A 12,283-nucleotide genomic window follows, 5' to 3' on the forward strand; every position below is an offset into this window, starting at 1 on the left:
TGATGTTGATGGATGGACATTATTCTCCCTGCATGTCCCGGGCCTCATTCTCCATGTGATCCCCTGCCTCATTGTGAATGAACCGTACCTCCACGGCCATGTGTCATCCACTACTGTACATGGTCAGGGGACTCACGGTGCTAACTGCCTGTCGTTGTGTTGGATGCACCTCTTGACATCCATCCTGCTGCTATAACACTGTGGAGCTAGCTGCCTTGAACGCCACTCAGGAGATGTTGCAGGATGTGTTTTGGGGGAAGTTGCTTCCTTAAATCTCTCAACAACATGGCATTGTTCTGTGATCCTTCAGACATGATACTGTATATCTGATCATACAGAAGAAACAAACTGTTATTTGTGCAACCCAAACAAAGTGGCAGGAGTGTCTTCTTGGCAAATACAACTTGATTTGTGTCTGTTTTATGAACATTGCCCTGAAGAATGAAAGCCATTATTCAACCCAATTATCCTTGATGAAGTGTCATTATGGCCTAAAATGCTATGTGGCATTGGGCCTTTTCTGGTTGGATCAGTTCCTCTCACTTCCACAATAGCATTCAACTGTCTGTTACTGACAAATGAGTAGTACAGTAAACAAGAAACATCTGTTTCATATATTATAGGCCCATCTCCATTCATAATATTGTATTGTTTAGATTGTACCTGTTTATGCAAACATATTCATATTTTCTTTGTGTTGGAAGTCGCCATAATTGTGCTCTGTACTTTGTTTTTTTCCGCTGTTTTCCCCATCAGACCGCCACAAGGTGTGCCCAGGTGGGGAACCCCCTCTCCCCTCTACCCCTCTTTCTTCTGCTTAGACCAGGATCCCGTCTCTAAACCTGTATGAGTAAAGGGTTTCCTTTACAGACAAGGAGCATTTGACATCTCACTCTGATAGCTTTCAATAGAAACCTATCTCTCCAATCTGACTGTAACTGGAGAATCAAGTAAAACGTGTTCATAATTGATGATTGGCCTAAATTCCAGCATCAACACTGTCTATACTTGCAATTATAATCATTATGAAGACTCTTAGTATTTATTTTCACTCGTTTCTACCCAAGTCAAATATTCTCAGCAAATGTAAACACACATTCATGTTTATTCTGTTAACTCTTTTCTCTAGGTAACCCACCAAGCAGAGCCCTATCAGTGCACACATTAAAACATAATACAGTCTGCTTCCACATGGACAGAGGGAGAATCTAAGACTACCATTAGAGTAGTGGTGCTGAGACAGAACATGATGGTTATTTTGGCTGACAGTTTTGGTTCTCCTTCCAGCCACCTGTACCTGATAATGATGTCTTCATTAAATATTTAGCCAGCTTCTCTCATAGCTGTCACCATCCAGACCCTGCAGAAAACTCCACACACTCCCAATGAACTTCCCAAGCCGCACGTGTTTTTCTACAAACTGATCAGGCGTTCTTTGAAAGCTATCAGAATGTCATGTGTGGTTTGTCATGTGTGAGTGTTGTGTGATCTCAAACCACAGGCTCTATTTACTGTGAAAGCATGCTGGACTAATGTGCATCAGAGCATGAACGTTGCATGCTGCTGTGGTAGAGTAGAGCTATAACAGAGCCTCTGGGAGGGACGAACCACACCATCATATTACATGACCATGCTATGTTGGGAATACCAGAGTTACAGGATGGCTTTTATTCCCAGTTGAATGGGAAGTGATCTGTGTGTGTGTGTGTGTGTGTGTGTGTGTGTGTGTGTGTGTGTGTGTGTGTGTGTGTGTGTGTGTGTGTGTGTGTGTGTGTGTGTGTGTGTGTGTGTGTGTGTGGGGGGGGGGGGGGGGGGTGTGTGTGTGTGTGTGTGTAGGAGGCAGGGTAGGGAAGGGGAAGATGTAGTGTGTTGGCAGATTTGTTGCTTTCCTCCTCCTAGACTGTGTTGTTGGTGCATGTTAGTCATTTTCACTAGAGGCCGAAGTGTTTACAAGTCTCTTTATCAGTTGATGAGAAACACAGGTTACGGCCAGTGACTGCTGTGTAGGATTGACTTTAACAACAGATGAATTCACGTGGTATTTAAGAGCAGTCTCTCCAAATTTAGAAAGACAGAGATGAGATGAAGTGACATGGGTGTGGAACATTTTACCTTTTTATGATATAGAAGTTGACATTTATTGATGTGAAGTATCACATACTGATAATGTCTGGTTATTTATGTGTTGTTGACTTATTTATTGGGCTCATTGAAATCCCTCATTGTTTCACAAATGGGATGCTTTACCTTAAATCATTGCCATTTTGTGTACTGTACAATACATTGGGACATGATTTTACACCATGATTTTAGATAACATGCAATATGTTCTATCACTTCATTGTATTTCATTTGGAGATGCCTGCATTGTGAGGCATTTGTATTGCTATTCCCACAGCTCCCCAAGGTGCTGATTCAGCAAGAGCTTTTCTGAGTCTGTAGGGAACATTAATGTACACGGAGAGTTAATGGGTTTCTGCTCAGAATTCTTCACGTCGGTTCAGAAGATTTTCTGTTCTTCCACCCCACTGTGTCTGAGAAAGTCTATTAAATCACTTGTTTCTGTATTTCCCCATCAGTCTTAATACTCTACATACTCATTGACATCCTTTCCTCTTTTCCCTCAGTCGCCTGTCTGTCTCACCATCCCAGCTTAACGATTTAGAGAGGATGTGTGTATGAAACAGCATTGGTTCCTTTAAAAATAAACAAAAGAAACAGTGATGTATCACTGGTTAGCGGTTATTCTGCAGAAACCTGATGCATTCTATAGCTTGTATTTACTTGATTTATTTTCTGGTGTTATTTGCATGGAGAAATATGTGTTGAGATATAATCTTCGGAGAAGGTGTATTGCTGTGGGATAACTACTTTATCGGCATGCTATTAATAATAATTTTCTCATGTAATCCAGGATTACATGCTACGCCTATCTGAATGAATTGGAGAGGCATGATCCTATGTGAGATTACTAATCCATTCTCAGTTGGGGTTGGGTGCTTGGTTGTCTCAGACAATTTACCATCCTAAGGGCATCCATAGCTTTGACAAACATGTTTATACTCATGTATTATGCCTTATATCTTTCGACCACAAATCATTCTGAATGTCTTGTATAGAACACAATGTATTTCAAGTAGTGGGAGATGGGACGATAGTACCATCCGTTCTCCTACTAAATATTTCCTGTCACGTTTGGTCAAGACCTCTAGAGAGCATTCTTCAAACACTTTCTGTTTATTAGTCGAAGCCTTACGATTCCTGAAACATTGAAAACCAACAGTGATTTATCAACAAGCTACTGATTTCTGTCACAAGTGGTTTGCCTCTTTTGTAATGCAATTGTTGTTCGAGCAGTTTCTGAACACAACTATCTTCTCACAGGGTTTAGCAGTTGAGTGATGACCTTACAGGTTTGTTGTCTAACTTAGTGTTTTTCTTGTGCAGAGGGTCCAAAGGAAAGGACATCAGCACCATCAAGTCCCTCAGAGTTCTGCGAGTCTTACGGCCCCTCAAGACCATCAAGCGCCTGCCAAAGCTGAAGGTACAGTATGGACTTACACTGCACTACAGTCAGACGTATTCACTGCTGTTGTCAGAACATAATCATCAGTGAGTACAGTATGTAATCCAGCCCCATGTTCGTGTGTGTGTGTGTGTGTGTGTGTGTGTGTGTGTGTGTGTGTGTGTGTGTGTGTGTGTGTGTGTGTGTGTGTGTCCTCTCTCAGGCTGTGTTTGACTGTGTGGTCAACTCCCTGAAGAACGTCTTCAACATCCTCATTGTCTACATGCTCTTCATGTTCATCTTCGCTGTCATCGCTGTGCAGCTGTTCAAGGGAAAGTTCTTTTACTGCTCCGATGAGTCCAAGGGACTGGAAAAGGACTGCAGGTAGGTCTACAGCATTTTGAAATGAAACAAGAGAAGGCATACAGCATGAACATCGTTGGCACCAAGGCACTGGGCCAACAGTCTGATAGAGCAAACCATGTAATAACGGTAACAGTCTGGGGAGGGCTCCCCCTCCAGGGCAGCTGTGGTGGTACAGCCCTGCCTGGCTCTGGCTTGCAGCTTTGAATGCCGCTATGCCAGTGTACAATTATCTTCCCCAATAGAGAGAAGCACAGCCCAGTGCTGCTTTGAAAATGATTGCAGTAATTATGTGTTTTTGTATGAGGATCTTATTGATTTGTCACAGGGACATGGTGTTTTGTCAGTCTATAATGAAAATAGTATCTGAGTATTTCTATTTGTGTATGTGTTCATGTGTGCAGTAAGTTGTTCTCCCTCTCCCCTCCCCCTGTTTCTCTCTCTCTCCCCTAAACAGAGGTCATTTCCTGGACTACGATAAGGATGAGGTGGCCGCCCAGCCTCGGGTGTGGAAGAAATATGAGTTCCACTATGACAACGTGCTGTGGGCCTTCCTCACTCTCTTCACTGTGTCCACTGGAGAGGGCTGGCCCGAGTAAGTCCACTTTCCAGGTTCCTTTTGAGTAGCTCTGTAAAGTTGAGGTCTCTGGTGGACTGGTTGCTCTCAGACAGACCGGTAGTGGAATGGGTGAACGGGCCTGGGGATATGTTCTGAGAATGTGCTGTAGCTCTCAGGCAGATACACGGACAGACAGACTGACCGACAGACTGACATTAGAACAGTAGACTGTGAAGAAGCCTGCCCTGGGGATATGTTCTGAGAATGTGCTGTGCTAGTCTCTGTAATTGTCTCAAATAACTCATCTATGTAAGAAAATATTTAAAACTGCATGCAAAATATTTACCATGAAAGATTCTTAAGCAAACAACCCAATCATGAATTGGGAGTCAGATGAACTACTCTTCTGTGGTTGGGGAAATGCATCCGCAAGTGAGATTAGGAGGCTGCAGATTGCCCAGAATAAAGCAGCAAGGATTGTTCTAAGGATAAAATATGATTATTCTGTTGTAGTCATGCACAATGCTCTTGGGTGGTCATCAATCAGCAACATTATTGGGGGGAAAAACATGCATATTTTATTTCATAATGTACATAATTGAAATGGCCAAACTCCATTCACAACAGGATTCATTTGGTAAGAGACAGACATTCAGTCAATACTAGGAATAGATTGTCCACCTCCTACAGAATGTTGGATCCCGGCAGAGAAGACAAATAGGCAAAATAACATTCCGATTCAGAGCAATAAAGAAAATGAATAATTTATCTGAGCAAACCAGAAACCTATCAATATCTAAATTCAAACATACTTTAGAGCCACTTAAATATAATAAATTGGAAGGTTGTGCATGACTATGGTAGATGAAGGAACCAATCTATATTTTCAGTGTCACAGTGTTTATCTGGTCAATATGTCAGTTTGTAACAGTGTGTTATATGTGAAAATATGATTGTAACATAAATTGTATTTTAATGTTTAAGGACTTAGTCCGAACGAGGACAAAATGAGAATGAAATAAAATCAAGCAAAGTGTGCCAGCTTGTCGGGTCAGCACACCAGAGAGTGCCTTCTGTGCAATTTCCAGCCTGTCCATAATTCTCCTTCTTATTCCAGCTCCTCTGTCCTCCTCAATTAAATCATTGAATTAGCTATGTTATTAAACAATCCAGTGATTTATGATATGTCAAAATGATGGACTAGTGAGTCCTTTAGGTCATGGGCGAAGTCCATTAAATAAGAGTCAGTCCTCATGACCTGGAGGGCTACGTGGCCAGGCTCTCTCTCAGCCGGGTTTTTACTGTAAGGACCATCTTAACACGGCAGATGAAAATGAACCTTTGTATCAGCAACGTTGAACATTAATCACATGCCTATTACATTTTAACAAAGGCTTTTAATTGCCTATGTCCCTAATTTTAGATATTGAACTTTAAATAGTTTCATCGTTTCCAGTTAGGTTTTAGTCATATTGTAGTTACTGTAGGAAACTTGTCGTAGCAGTTTAACCAAAGCTGACTGTTGTTGTGAGTGGTTCCATATACTGACAGCATGGTTCCTGTGTTCCTCTCCAGTGTTCTGAAGCACTCTGTGGATGCTACCTTTGAGGACCAGGGTCCCAGTCCAGGCTACCGTATAGAGATCTCCATCTTCTACGTGGTCTACTTCGTGGTCTTTCCCTTCTTCTTCGTCAACATCTTTGTGGCCTTGATCATCATTACCTTCCAGGAGCAAGGGGACAAGGCCATGTCAGAGTGCAGCCTGGAGAAAAACGAGGTACAGCACGGGAGAAAACTCACTTTGAAGCAAAGCAATAACAATTCATATTTCTTCCAAGTATACTTTCTCCATTTGTGACGTGCTGGTCATCGGTGCCCTGTGCAGTGCAAAGCTCACTATGCTCTATAGATGTTACCACCCTTACATAATGCTGAGTACTCAGTGCAGGTACAGTCTTTCTCTCACTGCTGCTGCTGTTTTTTATGCTGGGTTCAGTTGTGCGTGTTGAGGCAGTGAGGCTGCAGTGGATTCTGCAGTAGCAACAGATGCAGTACAGCCTCCCAGGTGAGGGCCAGTGTGACAGGTCCACGATTCATTCTGGAGCCCCATCTGTGGTTCCACAGACGGACACCAACCCAGCGAGCCATCCCCTATCCCCCTACTTCATGTCTACCAGGACCCCATTAGGCAACCACAGATAGATATACAGTATCTCCCTCCGTCCCTATTCTGAACTAACACAACAGATACGTCTCCCTGTGTCTGTTTGTATGCTAACCTAACCTGACTCGGCTAACTGGAGCCAGAGCACAGCCAGGAGGAGCTAGCCATGTATCCATCCTCTGGATTCAGACATCTCCTCTGCACATGGCTCTGATAGAATCAGGACTCTCTGCTTGCTGTCTCGTAAGATATGCGTTGTTTTCTTCACAGTATTTCCTTCTGAGTTGATACAGATTCAGTGGTCCTGATGAAGGTAATGGTTGAAAGAGTGATGGATTGACAACTGGTGATTGGTGCTGATGGTCATGATGATGAGGAAATGCATGGCGATTACGAAAGGGAACATTGGACGCATGTAATTCCCGTATCATTCTTTTCAGAGGGCCTGCATTGACTTTGCCATCAACGCCAAGCCACTGACGCGTTACATGCCAGAGAACGTGCAGTCCTTCCAGTACCGGATGTGGAAGTTTGTGGTGTCACCCCCGTTTGAGTACGCCATTATGATCATGATCGCCCTGAACACCGTGGTGCTCATGATGAAGGTTGGTACAGTCCATCTCAGTCACCAAAAAATATAGTAGGATATAACTATGGCCTGGAGTTTTTCCTTGTCTGATCGCGTGGTCAGGAAAAACTCCTACTCACACAGTGTTGATGTTTTAGGAGGTATAGTAGCTATCTGCTTATTAAGTTTCTCGTTCTCTCACACACACTCTTTCTCACTCTCACTCTATCTCACTCCCTCACCCACCCTGCACCAGTTCCATGGAGCTCCAGACTTCTACGAGGCCATGTTGAAGCACTTCAACATCGTCTTCACTGCCCTCTTCTCTCTGGAGTGCATTCTGAAGATCATCGCCTTCGGACCACTGGTGGGTTTAATGTCCTCCTTCCTGTTTATCTGCATGCTATTAATATGGCAAAGGTTATCAATGATTTGAAGTTTATTGAATTCATGCACTGCATGCCTTGAGTTTGTGATATTCAATCCCTTCTCGTTCCAGAACTACCTGAAGGATGCCTGGAACGTGTTTGACTTTGTGACCGTGCTGGGAAGTATAACTGACATCGTGGTCACAGAAATCAATGTAAGCTAAGAATTCAGCAGAGCACACAATGTGCTTCTTCCACCTTCCTCTATATACAATACAATACATGGTAGCCCTTTCCTGCAGTCAAATGACCAGATCGCCCTCTTGTGGCCTCATGGGTGGAAAGTTATTAATATTTTTCATAATTTCATAAATAATCATAAATAATAAACATGTATTTTTCAAAGACCGAAAATCTGGTGTTTCTATGTTAAACGGTTTTGTAACATTTTTGTCATCTGTGGTGTATATAAAGTATTATATTTGGATGCAAACCAAAATTGAATACATTTCAACTCTATATCTGCCATAGTGTCTTGTTTTTAAGCTCGTAACCATTTGTGTGAGGTCTTTTGTTACTTTTGTTTCGAGGTCGATTTGTTTAAGACTTCCAAGAAACACTCTGTGTGGCCCTGATTTATCCCACTGCAGTAAAAGGTTAATAAGGCAGAGTATTGGTAGTTTAGTGGCATGCAGAGACATAAGGCTGTATAGACAGTTTGTGTAAACAGAGTGGGCTTGACCTGTACACAGGCTCAGCCCTGATGTGCTGAATAGCCGTCTCAGCAAAGATGGCTTGGCACAGGCCCAGAGGGGAGAGAGAGAGAGAAAGAGTTTGTGAACAGAGCTACATGTTAACATTATTGATTCTTCACTGATGCCTGATATGGGCTCTGAGTGAGAACGTGAGACAGTTCAGCTGAGTGCATCAGGGAATGGGATTTGTGTGTATCATTACCATCTCCTAGTCATATTATGAGCAATTCTATGTGAATCATTCAACATGTTTCTGTCAGTCCCTGTAGTACTTTTTAATGTTCTCCTACTGTAGTGATACAATATCTTTATCAGTCCAGTATCCTACAGTATCTGTATCATTGTCCAATGCTCTGACTGATTTAAGTGTGTGTTTTGAGCTTACAGGCTTTGTCATTACTGTTTCTATTTCTCTCTCTTTTCCTTGTTTCTCTCTCTATCTGTCTTTCTTTCTCTCCCTCTCACCCTCTCCCTGTCGCCCTTTCTGCGTTGTCCTCTTGTTGAATGTCTTCACTGATGTGCCCACCATCTGTTACGGCTAAACAACTGCTCTTATAGACTACGGTGAGTGCAGTGGTGTAAAAATACTTTGAAGTACTACTTAAGTTGTTTTTTGGGGTATCTGTACTTTACTATTTATATTTTTGACAACTTTTACTTTTACTACATTCCTAAAGAATATGATGTACTTTTTACTCCATACATTTATCCTGACACCCCAAAGTACTCGTTACATTTTGAATGCTTAGCAGGACAGGAAAATTGACAAATTCATGCACTTATCAAGAGAACATCCCTGGTCATCCTATTGCCTCTGATCTGGTGGACTCACTAACACTTATGCATCGTTTATAAATGATGTCTGAGTGTTGTAGTGTTCCCCTGGCTATCCGTAAATTTAAAAAAAATGAAAATGTGGCTGTCTGTTTTGCTTAATATAGGGAATTTAAAATTATTTATACTTTTACTTTCAATACTTAAGTATATTTTAGCAATTACATTTAATTTGGATACTTAAGTATATTTAAAACCAAATACTTTTAGACTTTTACTCAAGTAGTATTTTACTGAGTGACTTTCTCTTTTACTTGAGTCATTTTCTATGAAGGTATCTACTTTTACTCAAGTATGACATTTGGGTACTTTTTCCACCACTGGGTGAATGACTACCCCTCCTGTCCCATTGGTTTTTCTCCTCCCAGTCTTTACACAATCTACAGCACTGTGTGTACAGATCTGTGTGGCTGCATTGTTTGGCCTCCTTGTTGTTATGTAGTGATCTGGAGTCATGTTTTGAATGCCTCCAGTGAATGGGCTGTAAGGTTTTTGTCCCCCGGCCCCACAGGACCGGCTTTTGAACCTGAGTTTTCTGAGGCTGTTCAGAGCAGCTCGTCTCATCAAACTACTGAGGCAAGGCTACACCATCCGTATCCTGCTGTGGACCTTCGTCCAGTCCTTTAAGGTGACACACATACAAACACCTGCACACACTGACAAACAGACACACACCCACACACACATACACACCTCACCCACTGTCATGGGCATAATGGTCCCACCCACTCAAGCCTAAAAAATCCTCTACTTCCAGGCCCTGCCCTATGTTTGCCTTCTGATAGCAATGCTGTTCTTCATCTATGCCATCATCGGTATGCAGGTGGGTGCTGCTTCCATTATCTCCTTAAATGTTCCCTCAAAAAAGTTTGATTATACATGTCTACAAACTAATGGTGTAAATTGTGTTTTTTATTGAATAAGAAAATTGTTATGCAATGTAAGGCATTTACTGTCATGATCTGTGGGTATAATTGATCCCTTACTTGTCCAGGTGTTTGGAAACATTGAGCTCAACGAGGACACATCCATCACTCACCACAACAACTTCCGCACTTTTCTTCAGGCTCTCATGCTACTGTTCAGGTATATACATTATTAAATGACCCTGTCCCTGTTTCTCTCCCTCTCTCCTCTCTTCCTCTCTTCCCCTCTCCCTCTCTCCTCTCTCCTCTCTTCCCCTCTCCCTCTCTCCTCTCTTCCCCTCTCCCTCTCTCCTCTCTCCTCTCTTCCTCTCTCCCTCTCTCCTCTCTTCCCCTCTCCTCTCTCCCCTCTCCCTCTCTCCTCTCTTCCCCTCTCCTCTCTTCCCTCTCCCTCTCCCCTCTCTCCCCTCTCCCTCTACCTCTCTCCTCTCTCCTCTCTCCTCTCTCCTCTCTCCCTCTCCCTCTCCCTCTCCCTTTCCCTTTCCCTTTCCCTTTCCCTCTCCCTCTCCCTCTCTCGCTCTCTCCTCTCTCCCCTCTCCCTCTCTCCTCTCTCTCTTCCCCCCTCCTCTCTCCTCTCTCCTCTCTCCTCTCTCCTCTCTCCTCTCTCCCTCTCTTCCCCTCTCTCCTCTCTCCTCTCTTCCCCCCTCCCTCTCTCCTCTCTCCTCTCTCCTCTCTTCCCCTCTCTCCTCTCTCCTCTCTCCTCTCTCCTCTCTCCCTCTCCCTCTCCCTTTCCCTTTCCCTTTCCCTCTCCCTTTCCCTCTCCCTCTCTCCCTCTCCCTCTCTCCCTCTCTCCTCTCTCCCCTCTCCCTCTCTCCTCTCTCTCTTCCCCCTCCCTCTCTCCTCTCTCCTCTCTCCTCTCTCCTCTCTCCCTCTCTTCCCCTCTCTCCCTCTCCTCTCTTCCCCTCTCCCTCTCCCTCTCCCTCTCTCCTCTCCCTCTCTCCTCTCTCCTCTCTCCTCTCTTCCTCTCCCTCTCCCTCTCCCTCCTGTAACTGTAAGCCAGGGTTTCTATATATTCTCTTGTAATTGGTGCATGCAGCAGAGTGGACTGTGTGCTCTGTACTGTGCCAGGCTCCACCCCCCCAGGTCTTCTGGGTAGCGTTGCCTGGGATTGAAAGTGGTCTTGTGTCCTCCTCTCCCACTCTGCCACACCATCCCTTTGTTTTCTCAGGGCCCTCCAGTCCAGATCATCAGGTTTATGATGATAGGTTTATATTAGTCAACTAACTCCAGGAGATTATTTAAACAGCCATCCTGCTCTGGCCTCTTCCCTGTTCTGGCAAGCAGCAGAGTGAGCATGCAGTTTGAATTGCTACTCTGAAGGATCCTCCACCATAGTTGGAACAGGAACTGGGAACGTGTTTTAGTACACTGTGAACATCTCCCAAATTACTCAAAATGTATTTTTTTTATGCTGTATGTCACTATTTCTGTCTGTCTGTCCACTGTCTGTCTGCTGATTTTCTGTCTGTCCATTGTCTGTCCGTTGTCCGTCTGTCCGTCTGTCTGTCCACCCCTGTGTTCTCCAGGAGTGCCACAGGGGAGGCGTGGCATGAGATCATGCTGTCGTGTTTGAGTCACAGAGCCTGTGATGAGAGGTCAGGCAACCTGGGGAAGGAGTGTGGCAGCGACTTTGCCTATTTCTACTTTGTGTCCTTCATCTTCCTCTGCTCTTTCCTGGTTAGTACTGATGTCATCCAACATACACACATAACCGTTAGATTTGTGTTGATGTGCAGGACAGGAGGTTGGTGGCACCTTCATTGGGGAGGACATGCTCATGGTAATGACTGACGTGAAATGGTATCAAACACATGGTTTCCATTTGCTCAGTTCCAGCCATTATTATGAGCCGTCCTTCCCTCAGCAGCCTCCACTGATGTGCAGTCTGGTAATAAGTGACGTTAACTTTAGGCAATGATCTGAAACGTAGGATTGGTAGTTACCTAATGTTATGCAAAACTATTTAAATACAAAAAAATGATTTGATTTGACCTAATGTTATGCAAAACTATTTAGCTGTCTATTTTGTTGTCATACTGTGTCTATTCCTATAAATCCTTGTTAAACCTCTCTTCCAGATGCTTAATCTGTTTGTGGCTGTGATCATGGATAACTTTGAATACCTGACTCGAGACTCTTCTATACTGGGGCCTCATCATCTGGATGAGTTCATCCGTGTTTGGGCTGAGTACGACCCTGCTGCCTGGTATGTGTCCCTCCCTCCCTCCCTCCCTCCCTCCCTCC

General features: G+C 43.8%; 1 protein-coding gene across 1 annotated transcript in view; it reads left to right on the plus strand.

Annotated features, from left to right (window-relative positions):
* Positions 1 to 12,283, plus strand: part of LOC106585428 (voltage-dependent N-type calcium channel subunit alpha-1B) — a 109,863-nt gene that overhangs the window by 77,530 nt on the left and 20,050 nt on the right. Inside the window, exons 23-35 of the mRNA XM_082968380.1 lie at positions 3,448 to 3,544; positions 3,729 to 3,889; positions 4,326 to 4,463; positions 6,003 to 6,204; positions 7,032 to 7,196; positions 7,416 to 7,526; positions 7,659 to 7,742; positions 8,841 to 8,846; positions 9,628 to 9,744; positions 9,874 to 9,939; positions 10,111 to 10,202; positions 11,566 to 11,716; positions 12,118 to 12,245. Of these exons, the coding sequence (XP_082824506.1) occupies positions 3,448 to 3,544; positions 3,729 to 3,889; positions 4,326 to 4,463; positions 6,003 to 6,204; positions 7,032 to 7,196; positions 7,416 to 7,526; positions 7,659 to 7,742; positions 8,841 to 8,846; positions 9,628 to 9,744; positions 9,874 to 9,939; positions 10,111 to 10,202; positions 11,566 to 11,716; positions 12,118 to 12,245 (1,518 nt within the window). The remainder of the gene's footprint in view (positions 1 to 3,447; positions 3,545 to 3,728; positions 3,890 to 4,325; positions 4,464 to 6,002; positions 6,205 to 7,031; positions 7,197 to 7,415; positions 7,527 to 7,658; positions 7,743 to 8,840; positions 8,847 to 9,627; positions 9,745 to 9,873; positions 9,940 to 10,110; positions 10,203 to 11,565; positions 11,717 to 12,117; positions 12,246 to 12,283) is intronic.

Source organism: Salmo salar, chromosome 24 (assembly GCF_965601325.2).
Source record: "Salmo salar chromosome 24, fSalSal1, whole genome shotgun sequence".
Taxonomy (NCBI): Eukaryota; Metazoa; Chordata; class Actinopteri; order Salmoniformes; family Salmonidae; genus Salmo; species Salmo salar.